Source organism: Talpa europaea (genome assembly GCF_964194135.1).
Source record: "Talpa europaea genome assembly, chromosome: X".
Classification (NCBI taxonomy): Eukaryota; Metazoa; Chordata; class Mammalia; order Eulipotyphla; family Talpidae; genus Talpa; species Talpa europaea.
In genome coordinates, this window is record NC_140081.1 from 63,495,251 (window position 1) to 63,521,431 (window position 26,181).

At 47.9% G+C, this 26,181-nt stretch overlaps 1 protein-coding gene across 2 annotated transcripts; it reads right to left on the reverse strand.

Annotated features, from left to right (window-relative positions):
• Positions 1-3,696: 3,696 nt before the first annotated feature.
• LOC311187770 (glycine receptor subunit alpha-4) lies at positions 3,697-26,181 on the reverse strand (the record flags this gene model as incomplete). Of its 2 annotated transcripts, none has more annotated exons than XM_084259093.1 (9): positions 3,697-3,786; positions 11,768-11,917; positions 16,307-16,521; positions 19,807-19,947; positions 21,331-21,413; positions 21,550-21,773; positions 22,385-22,452; positions 22,739-22,869; positions 26,102-26,172. In XM_084259093.1, 9 exons carry the CDS (start codon positions 26,170-26,172, stop codon positions 3,697-3,699), a joined length of 1,173 nt encoding a protein of 390 aa, XP_084115219.1. The 2 variants fall into 2 exon arrangements, with proteins under 2 accessions (XP_084115219.1, XP_084115220.1); XM_084259094.1 differs by lacking the exon at positions 3,697-3,786 and adding an exon at positions 5,762-6,052 and having other exon boundaries at positions 26,102-26,181.

A 26,181-nucleotide genomic window follows, 5' to 3' on the forward strand; every position in this document is an offset into this window, starting at 1 on the left:
GTGCATTTAGGGGAGCAAGGGAAGTGATGAGAGAAGAACGTGGAAGCACTGGTGAGAGACAGAGCAGAAAATCTCTAGGTCAGTTTAAGGAATGTGGACTTTGCCCTTTAGACAATAGGGAACTGCCCAAGGGTCAAAGCAAAGAAGGGCCATGAATAGATTTGTGTTTTCCCTAGTGTGATGGTAGAGTGGAGGATAGGGAGTGACATTGGAGTCAAAAACTGAGCCAAGATGAGGTCAGGGAGGAGAGAGAGAAAAAGGGGGGACAAATTTCAGATATAATGGAAAGGTAGACTCCCCAGGGCTAAGTGATCAGTTTGAGCTGAGGGCTGTGAGAGCAGGAGTTGTCAAGGATGAAGCCCAGGTTTCTGGTCTAGGTGATTGAGCATGTGGAAGTGTCCCTCACCCCCACTGAGAACACTGGAGGGAGCGCTGGAGAAGTTTGAAGGAGATTAGGTGTTTGGCTCTAGACATTTTGAGTATGAGGTCCTTGTGGGGCATCCAGGTGAAATGTTCAACAGGGAATTGGACAATAGGGCTATGGAGAGTCTGAAACGGTGGCAGGAATTTGGGACTCATTAGCATATTGGCTATCACAGCCGTAGCAATAGCTAAGAACAGCCAGGTAGGAGGTGTACAATGAGGTGAAGTAAAAGCCACAGATGAAATCCTGGAGAATAACAATATCAAGAAGTAATGGCCAGAGACGCACGAGAAGGAGGTGGATGATGAAGGTCAAAGAAGAGAATGTCAATGGGGTGTGACATCTGGCATGGGGTTGCAGAGAAGTAATAACAGATTAGGGCCGAAAAGTGTTGATTGGTTATAGCGATAAAGAAGGTAGTGTCAGGAACATGGCGAAAGCGCAGGAATGATGGGGAAGAAGGCAGAAGATAGATTACAGTGTGTGAAGCAGTAAATGATAGAGGTGAGACTGTGGAAATGGCCAATAAGAACATCCTTTATAATAAACTTGGTGAAGGAGGGCAATGGATGAAGAGCTAGAGAGAAAATCAGGGTTGAAAGAAGGGTGATTTTTTTTTTTTTGTTTCATTTGAAAAGGGAGAGACTTTCTTTCTCCCACACCTTCTTCCTCATCCTCCTTCTCCTCCCTCCTCCTTCCTCCCTCCTCGATAAAAAAGCTGAGGCTCAGACAGATGAAGCAATTTGCCAACTTTGAAAACATGTTGTATACGAGTGGGAAGAGCTCAGTGGTAGTGGAGAGACCAAAAAATATATGAGAAGAAAGATATGATGATGTCGTGTGGTCATGTCATAGCTAATCTTTGTGGAGCACTTAGTATGTGCGGAGCACAAGTTAAGCACTTTACCTACGGTCTCGTTTAATTCCCACAACAGAGCTATGTGGTGGGCACCGTGGGCACCTTCACTTAACAGATGGGAAGATGGAATCACATAAAGTCTCAGTGATTTGCTGAAGGCGACACAGTTATTGTGTGCTGGATCTTTCAGAGCCTTCAAATGGCCCTTTAGAAGAGGAAACTGAGGGAAGTGAAGTCATTTGTCTAAGACCCCATATCTGAGTGTTGGAATTGTAATGCGAACCCAGGCTCCATCTGGTACCAAAGCTACACTCTTAATTGCTACTCTGTCATGAATGGAGCTATTAAAATAGAGAATGTGTGCATATTTTTCTGGATCCAGCTCTGCAAGGCAGAACATTCCCTGAATTTCAGCGATAGCAAGAATTGCCCTTATTCTGAGGCGTTGATAGGGCATGATGTTCTTCCTTGGCAATACGCCACACAGTCTAATGCAGCCAGGGTATTCGTGGAAAGCTTTTTGGTGAAAGCAGAGGCCGAGAAAAACAGAGCTACTTAGGTGGAGTGGCAGTAACTGAGTTCTCGTGTGACATTTTAAGGTGGTTTCAGAACAGCAACCATTCTTCATTCTTCCATGGAGAGGTTGCTCTGTGAACAAGGAAGCCCCTGACTCAGGTGTCCTTCCTTCTGGCCTGCAATTTGCTCACAAGATGTTCTGATGTCCCCTCAAGTTTTTAGACTCTCACTGTATCCCGGATGTGAAGTATCCGAACAAGGAATGTGAGCCTGGGAAGACAGGCCTAATTGCTGTCCCTCAGGGGTGACTGGCTTGCCCGATACTTGTACTGCCAATCCCCGCTGCTGCACTCGTCACTGCCCGAGTTTTTATTTTTCGTCATGGGTTGTTGAAATATAGCTTGATACTAGTCTTCATCTTTGAAACATTATTACTGTTGAATCGGATCATTATCATTCTTTATTCAGTGATCCAATTTACAAGGTTTTGATATCTTCTTAAATTTAGTTCCGTTATAGCCAAGGACCAGCTTGTGTGTGTGTGTGTGTGTGTGTGTGTGCCCATGTGTGAACTCTATCTGATTTTATAAGCTTCTTTCCAGGTCTGCTTTTCTGTGATCAATAAGTTAACACACAACGAGAAAATGGAAATGTGGTATGTACATGAATCACGTGAGAAGTCGTGCTTTCATTCTAAATATACGGACTGTGTAGTATGCTATACACCAGAAACTGTGTGGACTAAAACATTGAATAAGAAGCAGTCCCTGCCCTCAAAGAGCTTATTCTACACTTCTTCCATTGGGGAGCAGTAGGTTCCTAGCTCCTTGGCAGCTCCCATACTTGCCTGGTGTGTCTTTCATCAGCAGAGCAGCCTGCGGACACCTGCAGTCCCAACACAGTGAATTTGAATTTAAGATTTTGACAGCTGGAAATGACAAGATAATAATAATGACAACATGGATTATAGTAAATCAAGAGTGGAGAGAGGCAAGATGGGACACGTATAAAGATTTCCAGGAGGTGAACAAAGTTGGGATATTTGCATGGCTCAGTGAAAAGGGAAAATAACCAGAGTCATCTTAACATTTCAGTTAGCAGAGTGTCAGTTCTTTGGTGATCGGTGAGCAAGATGACTTACAGAAGAAAATGAAAGGAATAAATGGTATTCACTGTCAATCACATAGCTCTCTTTGACTTAACCATGAATACTGGAAGAGCAAGAGGTCCTGTTCATGGGTCGAAGGGAAAGAGGAAGACAGGACAGAGCAAACTGAGGGGCAGTTGGAGTTGCTGATAGCCTTAACAACAAATGAATTAAGCCCTTTCCCTGGAAAAATATGTATAAAATATTTAACTGACATTAAATATTAGCAATGAAAACACCCCCAAACACTTTATGTAGGAAGTTTTTTTTCCCTTTTAAAAAATACACTGTTTTAAAACTCAAAATCATTTCGTATGTGGGTCTCTGGAGAGGTCACTACTGTAAGAATGAGGGTAAGTAGAAGTGACCTCCAAGAGATTCTCTTATATGACCTTTTGCTAACTCACTGTGATGTGAAGAGTCCAAGTTTAAGAATTCCATGACCGACTGGATTGCTAGGTGTCAGTTGCTTTCAGTGAAAGCTAACATCTGCCACTCCCATTCCCACACCCCGAACCTCATACATGGCAGGAAAGGTGAAGAAAACCAAAGACATCTGCACCTGATCCTGACATTCTGTGTCTCCCGTCTCCCCTCGGGGCTCTGGTGGCGAGGAACTGTACCTTCTACCTGGCATTGCCTCTGAGTAGCTTTGTGAACTCCTTTGGGCTATTATGTTGGTTGGTACCTTGGTTTCTTTCGCTCCCAGCACCAGCTGATGCCCTGAGCTGAGTCCCAGTTGGGCAGGCTCTATTGCTCAGTGCTGTAGCTGTCTCCAGGGCATTGTTCTTGAGACTTCCAACAGGGCAGATTTGTGCAGTTGGCCCATCTGGACAAGATCTCTAACAAGCAGAGCTCTGTGCAATAAGCTCATCTCCATAGTCCACCCCCCGCTGCTACCCCCTCCTTCGGGCTGCAGCAGCCTGACACCCCAGCCCAGCCATGGAGAGTATCAAAGGGATGCTCTCTGCTCCTTTCAAAGGGGTATTGCTCATGCCCTCTCGTTGATTGGCACTACCTGGACAGAAATGGGAGAACAGGGACTCTGCCCTCTCAGTTCAATCTCCTTCCTTAAGCCAGCCCCTTGGTTTTGAATTTCTTTGACATCAGAGTTAATATCATCAATAAGAATTTCTGGTGTAACTACCCTGGTCAGCCCAGAATGCTCCCCTCAAAACCAAGGGACAGACAGGAGAAGCATCTCAGTGAACAGGAGAGAATAGGCAAGCTCAATATGAAAAGGGGGAAAGAAAACTGAGCTCTTGGTTTGACCACAGGATTTGTTTTGGTCATTGGATTTATTGACTTTCAGTTAGGATCACCTTTTTGAAGAATGGAGAAAGGCAGGGGGAGGGAGTGAGGGAGGAGAGAGAGATTGAACCCACACAGTTAATTACTCTAGGTTCAGAGAAAAGAACAAAAGATTTAAAATAGCATCTGATCACCTCTGTCTTCCAGCTGTTAGCCCTGCACTAATTTAATCGTCCCATTTTCAGTTCCTCACAATTGGGTCACTTAAAAGGATTGGGCGTATCAGACCCATGCTTCCCCATGTCCCACTGGGGTGTCAGGCTTGAAATGGGCCACATCCTTTCTAGTCTGGCATTTCTGGCAGCTTCAACTAGTTGCAACCTCTCCTTACAAGAGAAGGGTTAAAAAGCAACTCTAATTTCTAGTTGGCCAAGTCAATGTTTGTTCAGCACAGGGGCCCTCCCTATGCCTAGTTTCTCCCCAGGAACACCGTAGCCCACTTTTTCCTGGACAAGGATGTCTAGCACTATTATTTGATCGCCAAAAGGAGTTGAAGGAACAAGTTGGGAATGAAGAGTCCTGGGAAATAAAGAGATGGAAAAAAGGACACATGGAGGCCTAGCCAGCAGGAGACGCAGGGGCAGTTTCTGTATGCTGTCCCTCCTGGATCCTACTACTTTGGAGTTCACTTTCCTTGGATGTTTCCTAGCATTCCAGAGTAAGTTTCTTAAAGGGATAAGCATTTTCTCTTCTTTCATACTTCCTAGTAGCCAAACACACCCCCACTACTGTGCTATTTAGTTGGGGAATAAACCAAATATTTCTGAGAGCAGGAAGTTCAGGTGGAAGAGTTCAGGTGGAAGTTCTGGAAGAGTTATCTTTTTGAGCTTCCAAGATTTCTGGCCCCATTTTGACAGTGCTGTTTCCTGGCAGATTGAAGACCTCTCTGTTGTATCATACAGCGCCATCCTACCTACCTCAATTCAGCCCACGACTATTCCAATCTGGTTGAGAGGTGGGGAACCTGTCCCCATGCCTTCTTTCCACCATCAAGGAACCTGACTGGGCCACACAGGGCTCCCTTGTGGATAGGAAAGACTTCCTAGTTGAGCCTGCAGTAGTTAGGGACAGAGGACGCCACAAAGGCCACTGGCAGGGTGAGAAGTGGTGCAGATTAAGATGAGAAATGCAAGAATCTAGCAGCAGTGGCCTGAATATTCTCCACTGGAGAATTGGGGAATGGAGAAGCTCCAGCAAAGGAAGGTCATCCTGGCCCAGGAACATGGCCAGATCATATTCTCATGAGAAATGGGAGAGCATGGAGGAAATCTGGATTAGGGTAGATAAGCCATCTTTCTAAGTACAGCCACCATTGGTACCATGCACGGCCAATCCCAAAGCTGTGTGCCACCCCACACAGCTTTGGGATTGGCCGTTGAAGTTCTGAGTGGGAGATCAGGAACTGCCCAAGCCCCTGATGGATTCTCATGGAGGGGAAAAGCCCACCCTGGAGGAAGCAGGAAACCAACAGCTTCTTGAGAGGGCCCCGTCACCCCCACTCTGTTCACAGTGCCTGGTGGATATCTTCTGATCGTAGCACTTTATAGACAACCCAATAGAAGATGTTGAAGATGAGGAAAGTGAAAGGGAAGACAGCCCGGGAAATGGTGTCAATCCTCTTGGCTCGGTCCACATAGAGTTTTCTCAAGGTTTCTCCCTCCCTTAGAAGAGGGGCTGGTGGTTGGGGGCTGTAAATGCCAGAGCCTTCCATTGGACCCCCATCCCTTGCCTGAAGGCAGTGGCCCAGGCCATAGCCACGGAAATAGAAGCGACTTTCTCGGATGACATCTTCCTCCTGGAATTACAAGGAAGAAAAGGCAGAATTTAAGGTCACAGCTTTAAGACAGAGAGAGAGGGGCCAGGCCATATGCAAATCTATCACAACACACAAATATGCACACAAGGCAGCTGGATACACAGACATACTACATGCTTTCTTATGGCCACAAAACTACTCATGAGAAATCTATGCTCAGCAGCTATATGTAGTATGTATGGTATATGTTATAAATCTATTTGTATATAGACCCTGAGTTGCCTTTTAGAAAAGCACAGCATCATTTAGAACTGTGGAAAACCCACTGAAGTACCAACCTACTGTGAGAGGCACACTGCAATGTCAGGTTGTCACTGACTGGAAATAACAAGAATAAACACAACAACAAAACCTTTAGAAAGCACAGCTGTGATAGTTAGACTTGGTGAACTTGACTTAAGACTTTCCAAAGCTGTAGAATTAATTCTCCTGTACATAGAGCCTTTTCAAAACTTGTTTATCTCTACTCAAAGCTGAAAATTCCAAAAGTTTTAAATACCCTAGTCCAAATGAGGGTAAAACTGATGTTGCAGATATGTTTACTTCTCTGTACAACAGCAGATTTCAACACAGGGGTCAGCAGATCTAGGATAATGTTTATTGCCCAACGCACATTCCACTAATGTACAAGATGAACACGTGAACAGGGAAAGGGTAAATTTTATATGAGCACTAAGGAATGCAGCAGACTACAGAAAGTTCATTTATCCAGTGGCCAACTGCCATACTTAGGTAGCTGTAACACAGCTGAGATTAGGATTAAGGACATAACCATAGATCGATCTATAGAAGTATGTACGTCTGTATTGGTATCTATAATAGTATGTTACATATATGAGACATATCCTGTATATCTGATGTATAGGAGAGAGAACCAAAGTCCCTGAGTGGTCAGTAGAGAGAGGCTTTAGGGCCTCCACTCAGAGCCTATTTCTCCTTAATTTATATACAACCCAAACACACCTAATTGTGTTTACTTCTAAGGATGCGCTGTCATCAGAAGTGATGGCTCATAGCCTGGATATTAGAGGACAGGTAAGTATACACCAGAATCTAGAAATACTTCTTCAAAGATGGCTACAATTTTTCAAAGTACTGATGTTTATAGGAATAAAAACTTTTGGAGTTAAAGCTTCAGTGATCTACATGAATGAAATGCCCCTTTGGGGGATCCTGCCAACTTTCATATCAGTTTGCCCCATACTGAGGGCTTACTGAGACTCTGGACTTGCAGTGCTAAAACTGGGGAATTTCAAGGCAAACTAGGAAGAGTTGGTCACCCTGAGGCAGTTACTACAAATTGTAAGAATAAGATATTTGTAAATTGAATGGATGCGACACAGATATACAGAAGATGTGGATAAGGTAGGTTTTTACACATGCTGTCCAGTTAGAACAACATCATAGGGTCTTTTCAACAGGACCTCTGCAGCCATGGTAACATTGAATAGAGGCCTCATGGAGGAGAGATTGGCAAGGTGGGCCTGATCACCCTTGGTTATTACATCATTAGAGGGTCTGGCCTGTCACTGGGAAACAGGGGCAGACAAGCCCAGACCGAGATTCACCGATAGGTCCTATCTCTTCCTCTGCTTTCTATGGGCTCCTAATACAATGGTAAAAGGCGTTGGCCTTGTTCACTGCTGTATCCCTAGTACTTAGCACAATGCATCTCATAGGCACTCACAGAGGTCAGTTGAATGAATGACTGGACTGATAAGCCCCTTGCTCCAGAATACAGCACAGGCAATGAGTTTTTGTTCTCTTGAAGCTAATGTCCTCCCAGGGTCGCAAATAGAAGAGTGGTCAGAAGAGACACTTACTGAAATTACAAAGTGTTCAACCAGAAAAATGACTACTCTCTGCCCCACCGCACATAATGGCCTGATGCCTGTTGGCTACTAGAAAGTGTGGTGCTTTTGGTATAGAAAGAATCCGAGGGCCTCCTGGTGGTGCAAGGGGTTAAGCTCAGCACTGTGAAGCTATCCGCAGCCTCTGCAGCACTGAGTTTGATTCCAGGACTGCCAGGGAGCTATCCACACGGTGCAGCAGACCACTCCTGTCTCCCCTGCACCCCTCAGCAGTATATTTCAGTCAGTCTGCCTATTCTGCTCCCCACTCTGTCTTGGGTAAATCCTCTCACCCCCTGCACCTCTGGCCTATGCCCCAGCTCTTGTATGCATAAATAAATAAATCTTAAAAAAAAAAGAATCTGAGTCTTGATTGTGTTGGTCTCTCTGGGGAGAGCTGCACATTTGTCACTATTGTGGTTGTGGTCCAACCCTGAGTTGTTGTCGTGGGGTGGCTTTAGTTCTATGCTCAAAGTTACTTACATAGCCTCAGCCACCAAAGGTCTTGCCTCATCCCATTTGTATTTCTAGTTAATTTTCACACCATCCCTACAAAGGGAGGTGGTGCTGGACCCATTTTAGAGAAGAACCAGAGGCAAACAAAATATCTCCAAAGTAATTGAAAATGACAGCATAAATAAAATAATTTCTTTCTTGCTTTCTAGTTCAAGGACTCTCAGAACCCCTGTTCCCTATTACTCATCCTGATCTCCTCAGTCCCCAGCTAAAGGATACGTTCACAGAGTATAGTATGAAAATATGGCCAACAGAATAAGTTGCCCTTGGCTCTGCGCTTTTAACACAACATAGCACTTGTAGTTGGGTGAACAAAGAGATGTGGCCTGAAATTCAAGGGTTGGGTCCTGGATTTGGATATTATCTATTTAGGCCAATTTATGAGGGTTGTGTGTGTGTGTGTATGTATGTATGTGCATGTATATGTATGTGTACATGTGTATATGTGTGCATGTGTGTTGGGAAGAAATTATAGAGACTTAAGTACCACCTTGTGGCTTTCAAGGCTATTGAAATAGAACATTTTTTTTGAATCTATCTATTGGCAAGGAGGGCTGGGGAGCTAGAATGGGACGGTATTCCAAAATCAAGCTGGGGAGTAAGGTGTGGAGATGAGAAAGAATGATAGCTATTAATATGTATGGAAGTGGAGAGACTGGAGAATGGGGGAGGTTGCCAGGGGATAGAGAGAAACAAGCAGGGTTCTGGGACCCTCAGAGGACTTGACAGTATCTTGAAATTTCTTGTGTTCCTTGAGTTACTCTATTTAATGGCAAGGCTTTCTCCCTGTCCAGCTTGGAAAAAAGTTGCCAATCAGACTGGGTTACGTATGGCTGTGTCCAGAGACACAGACTCTTCCTTGTGAAGCTTGCAAACTAGCTGGGAAGACAAAGCAGAAGCATATGGGAAAAAATTAAACTGCTTTCGACAGGGATGTGGAAGGAGACCATTGCACAGTGGGGATGGGGGCAAGGGGAGAGGTCAGAGAGGAACAAGATTAAGCCTGGATCTGGGTGAACAGTTGGGAGACTCCGAGGATATTTCTAACTTGCTCTTGACTGGGAGGTCCCTGGTCATCACTTGGCTCCTCTCCTCTCCCGCAAGAGCGATCCTTTAAGACTGAAGACTTCTGCTGCTCTAGCTGGAACAGCAGGACCCAGAGCTTCTAGAAATGAACTGTCTCAACCTTTCCAGCTTGCTAGGTGACCTCCAGAATTCCTGCTATGGTTCTACTGGGATGGCAATGGCTTTCAGAAACTCAAAAGGGAACATGATTCATGGCACAGGTTTGATTTTCAGGTTCTATTTACATTGATGATTATTTCAGTCTACTCTCAGGCAGGATCCAGGGTCTAAGCAGGGCCCAGTCTGCTGCTACCTGTGTAATACTTGAGCACTGGTGATGACAGACTCCATTATGAGGTCACGATCAACATGTACATAACCAGGAGGGAAGAGGCTGCTGGCGTTTGGGGGTTGGAGACATGCAGGGAAGGGGGTGGGACTGGCATAGCTTTACAGTAACTGCAGCAGTCTTCTGTTGCTGGAACATCCACACAGGCAACTTGGCTGGCAAAAGGACTCAACCTGGTTGACTGCCTGCTCTTGTTGCCCAAGGTAGGCACTGTTAAGGTGTCAAGATCAAGACCCTTATAAAGATAAGGTTTGAGTACCTGCAAGCAGGTTTGACACGGCTGAAGAGGGGGTGGGGAAAGTTACCTTAGAAAGGGGTGTATCCTTTCTGCTTGCCCTTCTGCCAAGTCTACATATTCCTTCTAACTTTCAGCACATGGTAAGAAAAGGCTTTCAGGTATTGAATGGATCCTCCACAAGGAGGTGCAGTTGTGGATCAGTCCACTAGAGGGCGGGTTTCCCAGGGCCCAAGTAAAGGACTAAAATCAGGCAAGAATTGAGAAATCCTTACAAAAATCTCTACATGAGACTGGAGCCCTGCCCTCAGCAGAAGGGGACCTGAGCTAGGACCATGAACTATTTTTGTTAAAGATTATTTATGCATATGAGAGTTGGGGTACAGGCCAGAGATGTGGGGGGTGAGAGGATTCACCAGAGACAGAGTGGGGAACAGAACAGGCAGACTGACTGAAATACACTGCTGAGGGGAGCAGCGGGCGAGTCAGGAGAGGTCTGCTGTGCCATGTGGGTTTCTCCCTGGCCGACTGGGAATCGAACTCTTGCTGCAGAGGCTGCGGATTGCTTCATAGTGTGGTGCTTAATCTCTTGTGCCACCAGGGAGGCCCAGGGCCATGAACTATTGGAGGTAGTTTGTGAGATCCTTTTAGTGTAGCTATATGGGAGGGGTACCCCAGGAGCACCTGAGATGGGAATGGAGGTGATGGGAAGAGAGAAGAGTCTAAAGAGGCCCCAAGGGGCTAGAGCCGGAACTTTCAAGGTGGGCTCAAATCAGTTTTCTCTTCCCTGCCCCCCACCCCCACCCCAGGCCATTATGCTCTCACCCCTTTGGCTTTAGAGCCTCTAAATTAGGGAGAAAACAGAGTCAGAGTTCAAGACAGACCAGAACTCTGTGCATCTGATGATTTAACAGCCAGTAAGTAGCTCAACAAAGGCATAATGGGCACTTGCTTCTGTGAGAGTGGACAAGCCACCTGTGTTGTCATGACAACGAACCTAGCACCTATTGTCTGGGCAACCAGGGATAAAGTGCCTCTGTTGTCATGACGACAAGGTTCCTAGTCTGTTTCTCCAGGTGATCACTCTACTGGAGAAGAAATGGGATTAATAAGCAAGAGTGGGGAAGAACAAGCACTCACATTCAACAACTCTGATGTACCCAGTGAAGATCAAGAAGAACCCCAACAGCGAGAAGAGGCAAGCAGTGACCTTTTCAATGCCAACTTAGCTATGCTTTCATAAGGCTCCCCTAGAAAGGCATTAGTGCCTGACTCTTGAATTCTCACCACCAGTCAGTGTATGGCAACCTGGAGCACATTCCTCCAGGGTGGGGGGAGAGCCAGGAGTCACCATTACTCATTCTCAAAGCAATTTCATATTAACTTAGAGGATAAGAGTATGGTATGGTTAACATTTTTTCCCCAGCGCTTACTCTCTACGCGGCACTATGTCCGTGTTCTTAATCACTCTAGTAGGCCGCCCTCCAGGATTACTGTCCCATCAGACAGATAAAGAAGTGGAATCAAAGAAGTATTTAGCTTCTCTGGGACCGCCTGGGACTAGAATCCATGGTTCCTGGTTGCCTGGCTAGTCCTGGCTGCCCTAGATCTGTGGGAGGAGTAGCAGAGGGGAAGGAGTTCAAGGGGAAAGGAAGGGGCCCCTCCCTAGTTAAACTCACCATGCGTTGGCGCTTCTGCCTTCGTCGGAGTCTCATGAATTCCTTATGCTGACGCGAGACAAAATTGACAGCAGCGTACTCCAGTAGGGCAGAGAACACGAAGAGCAGGCACACGGCCATCCAGATGTCGATTGCCTTCACGTAGGACACCTGCAACATTCAACATGGCAGTCGACCTTCTGGGATTCCTCTCATGGCCCAACCAGTGGATTGCCAGCCCGTACCGACTGCCTGCTATTTTTCAGTTTTATCCTGAAGTTTTTATGGTTTTTAAAGAAGCTGTCAACAATACGTCCCATTGTCTGAAGGCCTATGTGAAAGAGATCGGGCTACCCATCATCCTTTACCTCTCTGTGCTCACCATCCTCAACTTCTGTCTACCTTTCCTCCCTACACTTCGTTTTCTTGCTTTTTTAGTTCTCATTGAGATTCTGTTTCTGCTCCTGCTTCTTCATCTTCTGACTCTTTTCTTGCAATAAACAGCAATAAATATGCCTACGGCCTTTGTTTGCCCTCTGTTGTCTCCTGAGGTCTCCACAGCCATGGTGGTAACTGAGCCACATTCATTATTCCCACGAGAGACACGTGAGGACACTCGAGGCCTAGAGAGACCAAGTCTTAGCTAAGATCACCCAGTGAGATGGTGTCAGTGGAGCTGGGGGGTTTGGGCTTTTAATATGATGGCACTGCCAATTACCTAGGCGACAGTGTCAATATCAGACTCGGAGCTCCTTCCCTCCTCCTCTATTCTCCCCTTGGCCCGGTGGCCTTCCCTGATGCTCGTCATGAGAGGACATGCTGTGTGGAACTCAGGTCAGTGGTGAGCTGGGGCCTCATCTCTCTCACTGGAGAGCAGCACCAGACAGGGGTCCCAAGGGAGCGCCACCCAGCTGTGATTACTGACTCCTCTCATTTAAAGGTACTGTGGGCACCTGCCTATCCAGACCCCTGTTGTCCTCTCCCTACCTATCTTAACAAGCTTTAAGTACTTTTCTCCCATTTCTCCTGTGAAGGTTGAACACTCACCTGTATTGGAGCAAGGTTGTGGCTGGGCGGGGCCAGGAGGGGTAACAGAACTCAGGTTGATGAAGTCCTTCCACTTCCTCAACCAGATCGACTCCCTATGTAGTTTTGATCTGCTGAGCTCACCCTGGGGGCTCTCAGCTGGAGGATTTCTTTTAGCAGCCCCTGCTCTGTCGGAAGTGAGGGGGCTGCACACTCCAGGGAAGGAGCGGACCTCACTGGATAAACCTTTCACCTTGGTGGTTCTTAACCAGGGACGACTTTGGCCCCTGGCCCTCCTGCAGGGGTATTTGATCTCACAAGTTTGGGTGGTAGTGGTAGCTACTGGCATCTAGTGGGTAAAGACCAGGGACACTGCTAAACATTACGCCATGCACAGGACACGCCTTCCCCCACCCCACCCCCACATCAAAGAATTAACTGGGCCCAAATGATAATAAAGCTAAGGTTGAGAAACCCTGCTCTCTTAGAAACAGTCCACTTAGGTGGGTAGTGGTGGGTTGCTAGGTGATCCCAATTAAGTATCCCTTGGCGTATCCCTTTTGCCACCTACGAGGGCATTCTATTTCATCTCCGTGCTTGCTGTGCCCCTAGGGATGTTGAATAACTGCTATGAAGATTGACAGTGAGGCAATGACAAGGGCGGTCCATCCAAAGAAAAGGACACTAAGTAGGAAGAAAGTCTTGTGAACCAGTATGTCAGCAATACATCTCAAATTGCTCTGAAGTCCGTCTATTCATTCGCTAACTTAACTGAAGGACTACACATCCTAAGTGGTCTCCCTGCACCTACTCTTGCCACAGAGACTGTTTTCTAAATAGGAGCCAGAGTTTGGTTTTCAAAATATAAATCACTCCCCTACTTAAAAACTGTCAGTAGTTCTTCCTTACGATATAGTCCATATTCCCTCAGCATGACAGCTCCCCCTGCCTTCCTCTTGAGCTTCATCTCACCTCTTGCAGTTGTTGACCCTGCCATGGTGAACTATTTTAGTAGTTTCCCAAGAAGAGTGCCTCTCTGTCGCCTTTATCTTGGCAACTTTTACTTAAACATTTATGGGAAGCCGTCCCTAAATCATCCCAGTCTGGGTGGATTGTCCCTGCTATATTACCCAAGTTACCTATCCTTAGCACCCATCAAATATACCTGGCCATTCCCTTCACTAGATGGTGAGCTCTTAGGTGGCAGGGACTGATTCGATTGTTTTCACTGCTCTATCCTCAGTGTGTAGCTGAGTGGCTCATAGTAATTATGTGAATGAATGGGTGGGTACGTGGATGGATGGATAGATGGATGGGTGGGTGGATGGATGGATGGGTGGGTGGGTCGATGGATAAGCAATATATATTTCTCTGCTTGCTCTCTTGCCATATCTGCCCAAACAGCTGTAGGTCACTTAGATACAGGATCATGAGAATTGGGTCCCCTGTCCCTGCTGTAAGTTTAGGTCAATTCTGTCAGTCTCCAGTAGAAACTTCCATTTAGCACTTCCATTCTGTTCTGAACCACCTGCAGTTGTATACAGGAGCCTGGCAAGAAAATGGCAATCAGTGCTTTTGGGAGCCCCCAGAAAGGAAAAGAAGGAGTGGTTCCCTGGGAAAATGGGGAGTGGTCATCCCAGCTGAGTTCCCTTAAATATTGAGCCTCTGCTTCTCTTGTCCTGACTCTAGAATTCTACTGGCAGATGGGATTGGTGTGGGTATCACAAGTCCCTAGCTCAGCCCTCTTTCCTGGGCTCCCACAAAATCTAATGTTGTACAGACTCAAGAATAAGCAGAAGGTCCTGACTTACTCAATCCCTCACTCTGTGGGGCTATTTAGTTAGGGGTGCCTGCCAATGAGGCTCCAGAAAGATCATCAAAATCTATGAGAAGGTATCAGATCGTCCAAACAATGATCCAATAAAGTCCATTTTTTTTTTCCAAATGAGGAAAATAAGTGATTCCTGGGAGCAGGACTGAGCTTTCAAACAGAAACAACTTATAAAGGAACTTCTCTTGGCAAGAATAAGGCATAAATTGCAACTACTTCCTTAGGAGGTGAAGCATCTCCTTCTTTCCATGGCAGTAGCAATGAACCAGGAGTCTAGGTCTGAGCTACTTTTCTGCCTCTGCTCTTCATAACAAAACCATCAGCACAACGCAGCCATCACAGCCCATCCTGACCACATGGCCCTTGCTGCAGTCCTCAGCCTCTTCAGTATCACTGTCCATTTAGGAAACATTTATATGAAATAATTTTGACAACCACCTCTGGGACACATGATTTTAATTTGAACTTTGTCACTGTGTATCCCCAGAGGGTTTGGGACTACCTCGAAGGTTCCCTGGTATCTCAAAAATAACTGGGAACATTTAGTTTTTTATACCCCAACACCTAATAAATTATAGCAATGTTTAACATTTATTGAGTGGTTATTATATGCCAAACACTTCTCTGTGTTAATCGATTATCTCATTTACTTTCTTGAATAACAACAATAATAAGAATATTCTTATTCTCATGTTACATACAAGGAGATTGAGAGGTTAAAGAATTTAACTAAGGCCAACATTAGTAAATGCTGAGGCTGGGAATTAAACTGAAATCTGTCTGACTTGAATGTACACTTAATCACTACTCTCCTCCTAGAGCAAATCTGTAAGTTCACGATGGATGTCTAGATTACCCCCTGTTTATATCCCCAGTAAATGTCCTCTTAGGAATAAGAACTGGAAGATGGGAAAACATAGGGCCTGGCTCCCATCAAACAGAGCAAGAAAGAATATGTTTCTTGTAAGATCCACAAGGAACTGTTGCTTTTGTTTCCAATTATTCTCCATGTCCTAGTACAGAGCCAGGTACATAGTAAATGCTCAGTAAGTATTTATTGAGGGGATGAATAGACTTACTCCCTGTAAAGACTGCAGTGACCTCTCTATTCCCAACAAGAATTCATGAGCTCAGTCCTATCAGCACAAATCTCTCTGCATAATCAAAATATCACCAGGTCCTAGACAATTGGAGTCCTCTGACTTTAATCATTATTTGTGGCTCAAATTTTTCTTACCCTAAAAGAATGGACATTGTCTCTGGAGCTCTTTGTAATAGTAGTTGATTTCTGACATTCTCGATGTAAATCTTTGTATTTCTTTGATTGTGTCTTGGGGGCATCACCTTGAGAAGGTGATTTAACTTTCTGGGCTGATTTCTCATCTGTACCATGAGCAAGTGAGGGGGGTGGGTGCTTCCTGCTCCTTAATGATCTTTTGAGCTTTTGGACATGCTAGTATTTTCTGATGAAAGTCAAATTAGGCAGGCGCTGTCTCATTTCACTCCCTGGGCAGACAGCCTCCGCCACTTTGGCTTCCACATTGTTCGCAATGTTATTAGCAGTATGTGGTGGGGGAGGGTCACCTGCTCTTGCTCACTGGCTCTTTTCTACCTTAGATCCTAGGGAAATTGTGAGTAGGAAGGACTGGGATGCATGGAAATGGGGGTGAATGGCAAGCCGTTTCCCTTGCAAGTCTCTTCACCTTAGGCAAAGAGGCTCGGGAACCAGAGCTCTGCGTTGTCATGGTGAGCACCGTGGTGATGCCGAGGCCCACACGGGCAGGGGCGGCATCCATGTTGATCCAGAAGGAGACCCAGGACAGGATGACGATGAGTAGACTGGGGATGTACATCTGGATCAGATAGTAGCCCATCTGTCGTTCTAGGTGAAACTTTACCTCGATGCAGGTGAATTTCCCTGCAAGGAAAGAGGTGAGGTATCAGGCCCCAGGTTCCCAGTCTGCAGCTGAAACTGAGAGGAGGACGAGGGCGGAGCCATCTCTGTGGGCCAGCAGCTCTGGGCACTTCAGCCGGGCCAATAAATGAGCCTTTCTAAATGGTCCCAAGAAACACCAGATGTAGGTATCGAAGAAGCCCCCTGAGCCACCATCAAGGACTTGACCTCTTGTTCTAGTACTTTAGCAGAGGGCCTTTCAGGTGACAGCACAACAAAAGAATATATAAAATAAAAAAATATTTAAAAAATACAAGGTAGGAAAAAAAAAAAAAGAATTAAGAGGAGGAGGACTCCAAGCCAGAGTGCTTGGGATTGAATCCTGAACCTTCCACTTACTAGCTGTGTGACCTCAGGCAAAATGCCCAAGCTTTTTGCGCTTCGGTTTCCTTACCCAGAAAACGGAGTAATTACAATATCAGCTCCATCCTTGGCCTAAGGTAGGGACTAAATGAGAATGTGAGATGTGGAGCACATAGGTAGCTGGAACTATTATTATTATTAACAAAGCAATGAGTTTAGACTCCACTTAAACCTCAACATCTTTGCTTGAGTTTGCTGGTACCCCAGAAGCTTTCTGACAACAAGCATTCACTGAAATCAACACTGCCTGTGGCTTAAGCAAGTGAGAACAGTCGGATGGCGAACATCTGGAAACAAAGGGCAACGGAGAGCAGCTCTGGACGGCAGGCACCGTTCTCATAGAGCAGTCGGCAGTGGAAGTCTATTCCACCCACAAAAAGTGTGTTGGCCCTGGGCACATGTACCAATGCTCTGCCTCCTGTGCCAACCATCTTCACTTTACCCCACTTTCCATGCTCCAAGGCTAAGAAAACACTATCTTAGAGCTTTTCCCAGCAGCAGAGGCTTCAGGATAACCAAAGCCAAAAGTACTATTTTATCCTGGCCGAGCCTTGCTCTCATCAGGCCTTTCTGATTCCTCGAGGCTAGTCATATCATCAATGACTGATTTTTGCCTTTGCCATGTAGTGAGAGGCTGTGATCTCCCACTGCTGCGAGTCCACCCCACCCCACCTCACCCTACTCCAAACTTCTCGCCACGACACGCCCTTGATAGGTGTCACTATTTTATTCCTTCCTTCCCTCCATCCTTCCTTTCCTCCCTCTCTCCTATCCTCCCTTCTGTCCTCCCTTCCTCCCTCCCTCCCTCCTTGTCTTTCTCCCTTGCTCTCTTCCTTCCTCCTTCTTTCCTCTGTTGTTGTTTTTTTTTTTTTGGGGGGGGGCACTATTTTCATTTTTAGTTTCAAAATTAGCACTTGTTTCGTGCAGGGAAAAAGTGAAAAGCAGAGAAGGAATGATAATATTCTTAAGCTCACATTTATCAAGCTCCTATTAAGTGCCCCTACTTTATGTAGTTTATCTCATTTAAATCCTATAGCAACTCTTTGGGGCAGGTAAATTATTGTTTCCTATTTTACAACTAGGCTCAAAGAGATGATGTTTCTCAAGGGTACCCAACTAGTAAATGGTACAGCCAGAAATCAAACTCAACTCTCACTCCAAAGTTCTTGCTCTTATCCATTGCATCACATTCTGTGCTGCTTCCTTTCAGGATTTTTAAACACACACTTCTGGTTTGCTTGTTTTTTACCACAATATAACTATTCTGTATATATAACTTTGAAATTAGCCTTTTCCACATGTACTTCTTCATGTTGATATAAACACGTTATAAGCATCCTTTTTAATGCCTGGGTAATATTCTACCAAGTAGATGCACCATGTAATTTACTTAACTTCTGCCCTATTGGTGGTTATTTAGAACAGTTCTAAATTTTTGCTTGTATAAATGGTGAGCCAGGGAGCTGCTTGGGATCTAAAGTCAATATGACATTTTAAAATATTTCCTTATAATAAATTCAAGGAATAGAATTCCTAGATCAACAGATAGGGACAAAATTTCAGCTTCTAAACTAAACTTTCTCAAAGTATGCCCCCTGCACCACCTACATCAGAATCCTCAGGATATTTATTCAAAATGCAGATTTCTGGGGATCAATCCAAGCACAAGCAATCAGTATCTCTGAGCAGCAGAATCCCAGAATTAATACAACAGCCACCTCAGGGGAATACAAGCAAACCCAAGTTTGAAAACTGCTGACTTATACGCAAATTGCCAATTTCTATTCCCCAAAAGGTCATTTCCACACCCATAAGTATTTTCTAAATCCAATGGCCCATTCCTCTCCCCACTCCCTGCACCTCCATGTACACAAGCACACATATTCAGAGGGTGGCACGGGAAGCACAGCAGCACACCATCAGAGGCTCTCCCCTCTTCAGCCTGTGGCTTCTATCTTAGCATCACAGCTCTTGGCTGCCATATTGCCAGGGGACAGGAAGAACTAGTGGCTCTTAGGGAAGCTGCAGGGGGCGGGTGCTGGGGTTGGAAAAATAGCTTCTCAAGGCTTCCTGGCTCACTCCAACCTCTGAGTAAACAAACCAGTTCCTGAGATTGACCAGTGGTGCCAATCTGGCAGCCAGAGGGTAGCCTGTGGCCTATTTCTTCCCAGTTCAGTGCAGCTATTGACTACTCTCAGATCTAAATTCCTTGCCTTCCATGTGAAGTTGCCACTCCCCAACCCTAAAGGTGGAACATTCCTACAACGCACTGGCACAGGTTCATTTCCATTGCGACATGTAATGGGAACAAAAACATGCATTTTGAAGTTAGACTGGTGGATTTGAATTTTAAATCAGTCATTTACTAGCTGTATGACTAGGACAATTGATTTAACTTCTTTGAACCTCAGTTTCTCTTTCTGAAAAATGGGCCTGCTCATCACTACCATAAGAAGACAGGCATCTTGGGCCTCCCCAATGGCGCAGAGGGTTGAGTGCAGCGCTGTGGAGCTGTTCGCAGCCTCTGCAGTGCTGGTTCGATCCTGGCTGGCCAGGGAGATACCCGCATGGCACAGAAGACCTCTCTTGTCTCGCCCGCTGCTCCCCTCAGCAGTGTGTTTTAGTCAGTCTGCCTGTTCTGTTCCCCACTCTCTGTCTCTGGTGAATCCTCTCACCCTCCCATGCCTCTGGGCTGTACCCCAGCTCTTGTATAAATAAATAAATATTTTTAAAAAAAAGAAAGAAGATAAGGTACCTCAAGTCCTTAGTGCCACTTCCGGCAGACTGTACCTTCAATAAAGACTGATTTCCCTCCCTCCCTCCTGGAGACCCACCTGTGGCTCACAGCCATTAAAAATGCTGTTCTGTGGGGGGTTTTTTTGTTACCTGTGTTGTAGTGCTTGGTACAATAGCCTAGATCCTTCTCATCCCGCAAGATAAACTGAGGCAGAGTCAGTCCCTCAGCCACCTGAACAGCAGGAGCATCTTCTAGCCACTCAAACACGAGGTCATTCATGGTGTAGCCAACTGAAAGTGACAGAGATGGCAGAGGGCTGAAGAGTGTGGGTGTTGGATGGGGGGTAGGGAGAGGCTTGCAACTGGGAGAAAAGAACAGGTAAGGAGGAAGGCCTGGGTTTTAGGAACTTCATGCTCATTTGGAAGGGAAGCCTTTCTGAAGAGGGTACTTTGCCAATTGTCTCATGGGCCCATCTTAAGTGGGCAAATCAGAGAGATTCCAGACTCCACTCCTTACTTCTCAAGCTGCAGAAATCTCAAAGAGAAATTGTTCTGGCAGGCTAAGAAAGCAGGTCAAAAAGGTTGGAAAGATGTCAAGGAACCCAGCTGGGAACCTCCTGCCACATCTCAAGCCCAGGGGAGTGAGCATGTGTACCAACCACATGTCTTCAGCTGAGCCAGCCTCAGGACCGGGATTCTGCCACCTTACCCCGGGGCGGAGAGAGCTATTTATACCCTGTCAGTCATGCATGGAACAATGTGCGCACCACAGAGGCCTAGTCAGGGCCCTGAACTGGGGCAAACTGAAAGCTAACATCTAAATATGCTATGCTGCTCACAGATGCCTGGCAGCGCATGAGGCTCCTGCCACAGATGAGACCATCTTCACACATGTCAGGTAGAAACAGGAGCAGAACACAGGCGCTCACCAACTGCCAGTGTAGGATCTTGAGCCAGAGTTGCTGTGTGACTTGGGCCAAGTCACTTCCCCTTCTATAAAATGCCCCATCTACTATTCAGAGTTGGGGAGGGGAGAAGGGAATGTGAACCTGACCTCTCCTGATCTCACAGTCTCACCTTACTCAGGAGACAGCAAAGGCGTGGACACAGGCGGTGGCCCAGCCTTGTCGTTCTCTGACTCCTCCGCACTTGGGACAGCATCTTCAGGCTGCCCCTGCCATAGCGCAGCCCTTGTTCCATGTCGCCACGGGGCCCTGGCATCTACCTAGAACTGTCCTCTCCTTCCTCTCTACAACGTTGTGTATGTTCATATTATGATATTATGTCAACTCTGGCATATTTTATAGGCATCTGCAATATCTTAACTCGGGTGGAGTAAAGGTAGAATTATTTCAGGAACTGTGGAAAGAGAGCATATCCTTGAGCAGAGGAGGTGCCTTTCAGATTGCCCCCCACAGCCAGCGCAAGCACATCTGTATGTAAGGCTGGTGCCTTCCCATCCCCTGGCCCTGTGGAATAATCAGCCAGCAGATAGCGTGCGGATGAAGAGCACGGTGGGTTGGATGTGATCAAGCCCTGGCTCCTCTCGGACTGGGTGTGCTTGGGGCGGTCCCTCTCCACTCTGGCTTGCCCTTTTCCGGTCTGGAATATCACGGGATGGGGTGAACTCGCGGGTCCCTATGCTCTACTCTGTGACCCCCTCAGGATACTTACAGCTCTCCAGCTGCATTGTGCACGTCTGGATGTCCATGGGGAAGTTCTTGAGGTCCATCGGGCAGGACAAAATGAGGGTCAGCCTGGCAGGGACAGTAAGAAAGACATGACGTTGGCTTAGGGGACCGGCACCACACAGGGGACCCTCCTTCCTCCCCTCAGCCTCTGTGTGGTTTCTTTCCCCCAGCCCCACCTCTCCTGGCCATTCGCCAAGTGCACCTGATGCTGTAGAGCACATTCCCATTCTTGAAGATGCGCAGTAACTTGTTGTCTGTGGTCACCTCGTGGAAGTTGGCCCCTTTCTCATTGGCAAAGAACAGGTCTGGCTTCCAGATGGAGTCCAGCATGGAGGGGTCCAGGTCCAATGAATCATCGGGATATTCTCGGTAGGCCAGGCGGGGGTCATTCCACTGCTGTCGCAAGAAGACATTCACCCGGTAGTCCTGGGAGGGTGCAGAGATGGGCTGTCAGAGGCAGTGCCCAGCCAGGGCCCAGTAAGCCTCTACGGGCAGAAGCACCACGAGGAGAACATGCTGGGAATATTTCTCAGAGGCAGTGGACCTTTTTCAATGGAGAAGGAGCCTGCCTGGGCCGATACGGCAAAGATGGAGCATATACGATGTGCCATGTCCACTCTTCTAAGTGCTTCATTTATATACATCATCTCACACCAACCCTGTGAAGCTCATACCCAGTTATGATTCCCATTTTACAGACAAGGAAACTGGGACAGAGACCGATTTAAGTCACCAGCCTAGGGTCACCCAACTGCTAGGTGCAATAGTCAGGACTGCAACCCAGGTTTGTCTGCTCCCAAAGTAGGTGCTCTGCATCAAACTACCTCCTGTGCTTAACCATTTGCTCCTTAGGTTATTCTGCCTTTAGTCACTGGAATGCTGCGCTGGGGAAACATGTATTTCCAGTGATCAACTTCAGGCTTTAGCCATGACCATGGTGCTGGAAGAGGACAGCAGAGGGAGGAAAGACTTGCTAGCAGGTAGGCTTCTCCCATCCACACTGCAGAGTGGCAGTGGAAAGCAGGGCGACTCCTTACCATGGTCGTCTCGGTGACAGAGCCAAAGCTGTTGATGAAGATGTTGCAGGTCACGTTCACGGGCGGGCCTAAGGGTAGCAAAGCACAGCCACATGGGCAGGGCCTTCCGGGAGACCGGGAGGGGGTTCCAGGACTCCCTCTCTCAGATGGAGGCCAGGGTACTGCTGGGAGAAGGTGTGCCAGTTATGCAGGTTCATAGGCAATTGGGAGGAGGGGAAGCCTTCTGAGCCGTGAGCTAACCCTGAAACTCCAGCCTCCTTTCCTATGGCAGGCAGTGGTGGCCGACTTGGTAGTGTATCCCCAAAAGGGATGGGGGAGGAGGAAGAAGTGTTTTGTAAGCTGAATGCTTCTTACCTTTAAAATTGGGCCGAATCCTGGCATCATATCCAGATGTTCTCCCCATAAGCTTGTCCAGGAAATCAGAAGGGGACATGGGCTGGGAACCCTTGGTCCCAGATTTGACTTCCTCTTTGGCCAAGGCCACCCTAGACAGGCAAGACAAAGAGGTCTGAGACCAGTTGTCATCTGCATTTATCACAGACCCTCACCTTCCCTGTCCCTACACACTGTCAAACAGGATGGGGCAAGATAGGTTTATGGGTACCTATTTGCAAAATGAGAACAAAAACAGCCACAAGTCAATGTGGCAGTTGAATAGGTCATCCTAGAAGAGCGCTTCTTACCCTCACAATTGTAATGTGATGGGGGTGAAGACTGTTATCCCCATTTTATAGATGAGAAAACTGAGGCTCCTAGGGGCCAACCTGGTGGCCAGCGGGTTGAGCGCTGCTCTATGAAACTGTCTGCAGCCCCTGCAACATGGGTTTGATTCCCAGCTGGCCAGGGAGATACCCACGTGGCGCGGCAGACCTCTCCTGTCTCTCCCACTGCTCCCCTCAGCAGTATTTTCTGTCCATCTGCCTGTTCTGCCCCCACCCCCCCGCTCTGTCGCTGGTGAATTCTCTCACCCTCCTTCGCCTCTGGCCTGTACCCCAGTTCTTGTATAAATAAATAAATCTTAAAAAAAAAACAACAAAACCTGAGGTTTCCAAAGGTGAAGTGAAGTGCCCAGAGTCTCCAAGCTACCGAGTGGCAGGATCAGAACTCCAAGCCAAGACTGAGGCCTATGGCCTAGCTGCTGAGGCACTCAGGAGCTAGGACCCAGCCGGAAGGCTGGGCTTCTGGAGTTTGCTCCAACAGGAAACCCGGCTGCTGTTCGGGCTGCAGTTCAGGGCTGCAGCAGCTGCAGGCAGGTGAACACACTTTGGCAATAATAGGTGGGGGAGGTGGGCCCTAGGAGCATGGAGAAGCCTGGGGGGTGGGTGGCCAAGAAGACAAATTGCTGCCTTTACACCCTAGCAGCTTGATTTTGAAGAGGAGCCCCATGTGATTTGACCTAGCCTGGAGGCCAGCACCTCCTTGCCCCTGACAAGTTCCCCTCTAAGAGCAGTAAAGCCCCTTCTACATGCCTGCACACCTGCTCTTCAGCCTACAGATAGACTAGGGACCAGAAATCCTTGAGGGCAGGGGTAGGGTGCATGGGTTGGGCACAGTGCCCCCAGTTCAGGCTGGATTCCTGGCTGGCCCTGTGCCTCCTGCTCCATCTCGCATCATCACTGTGCCAGGGGCTAGAGCTCGCTCACCTACTGCTATAGTTGCTGCTGCATCCTGGGGCTGGAAGGCAGAGCAGCTGCTGTCTTTCTGGATCCGGTGCTCCATGGGCAGTGGGCCCCCTATCCCCACTGATCAATAGAATAATAAATAGAGCTAAGCCCTCCCCCCAAAAAATAGCTAAAGCACCACGCTAGATGATTTTTTTTTTAACATTATCTAGTTTAGTTCTCTTATCACCTCTCAGGTAAGGATTATTATTTCAGTCCCATTATACAGATGAGGAGAGGGAGGATCAGCAAGATGAGTGACTTGTTCAGGACCACACAGCTAGTAGATGCTGAAGCCAAGATTTGAACAGGAACTATAGATGTCAGAATAGGTCCATCTACCACGGCGCCCCAGGCAAGAAGCGTTGGGTGGCCTGCCAAGGAGCCCAAGTGGGAGACGGTCAGTGGCAACTGCACACTGACCTCTGAGAGTCTGCCTCCTTGAAAACCCCCAGCAGGAGGAAGCGCTTACCTTGGCGCCAGAGGCTCCTTGGCCCCAAGGAAGGGTTCCCAGAGCAGGTGGCCTGAGCAGGCTCTGAAAATCCGAGGCGGCTGCTGTGATGCTGGAGCAAGCAGCAGTTGGATGTCCATGCTGTCTGGGTGCTGCTGCTGGCCTCTTGTCACCTGCCTGCTGGCAGGCTACGTGGCCCTGCCCACGCAACAGCCGGACCCCCACCACCATCCTCAGCCCCATTCTCGGGTCACTGCCCAGCTACCCCCAGTCCCAGGGGCCTGCGGCAGCCTTTGAGCTCAACTGTCTTGGCCCCCAAGCCCTGTTGCAGCCCCTCTCTTCCGGGGCCATCTTGTCTGTGGACCAAGAGCAGAGTCACGGTGTACAGCCACTTCTTCCCTTTCATTCCCGGGAAGGCCCCGGCATGGGCAGGCCTTGGGAGCATCCAGCGGAAAGTCCTGCTCATAGAGGCCCTAGAGAGGGGGTGGGGAAGAACTCTGATTCTGTACTGAGTGATCAAGGTCTCCAGGACTCAGCTGCACATGTTCCGTGAAGGACTTGAACTCCAGACTGCCTAAGGACCTGCTGGCTCCATCATCTCTGGCTTTCCAAGCCCCTGTGTGAAAGCTGCCACTGAAGCTTGGGTCTTGAGGCAGCTCCCCTCCAGTAGGGCAGGGGAGCCCTGCTGGATGCCCCCTTCTGCCTGAACTGTCCTAGCAACTCCTGCAGAGTTGCCGTTGCACATCCCCTGCTTTTCACTCTTTGGAAGCTCACTGCCCCATGCACAACCCCACGGCATGGCATCTCTGCCTGCCAGCCAGTGTGTCCACCAGCGGTGAGACAAGCACTCTCCCGGAGCTGCAGTCCTGGTGTGCTGCTTGAATTCAGAGGAGGAGGCGGTAGGCTGGTGCTCACCCCCTCCACCTTGGGAGGTGCTCTTCTTAGGACCAGCTCAGCTTAAGCCACAGCCATATTCCCTCCTTCGTTCACCCTGTCCATTTAGTCGGGCTCCTGGTCTAATGAGAAAGTGGAACTAGGTGGGGGGGAATTTACAGGGAGCCTAAAGCGGTATCTTGCACCCAAATCCACATTGCAGCCTTCCAGGTTCAGTGAGCAACCATGTGCGCACTGGTGACCGCAGGGGGACCAGCTTTGGTCAGCTTGGCTCCATTCTGATGTGGCTTCCCAGGCATCCCTCTGCTACTTGAAGCTTCTTGGGCAGGTAGCTGGCGGATGTTGGTGTCATTGGCGGGGGGGGGGGGGGGGGGGGGGGGGGGGGGGGGGGGGGGGGGATCTGAGCAGCATGTGGCCAAGCTGGTACTTGGGCTGGATGACAGAATGCATGGCCTCCTCTCCGGGACTCAGCTATCCAGTGCCTGCTTGGCCAGGAAGCTCCCATCCCCACAGAAGCCTTCCCACTAGCTCCAGGGATCCTTCATGACATCCCTTATGAAAGGCCCTAGGGCCCTGACTAGGGCAGGGCATGTCCTCCCCTGGAACCCTCCAGACTGCGGGCTTTTTGCAAACTTAGAAGAAACTGTGCCAGCCGCCCCTGCTGCCCCGCCAGTGTTGCATGCCCCTCCTTCCTGCCCCAACTCTGCTCACCTGAGGAGGACTTGACTTGGCAGGGTCCAGAGGAGGAGGAAGGAGAGGGTTGCAGGAAGGTGAGTTGTCATTCCGCAGGG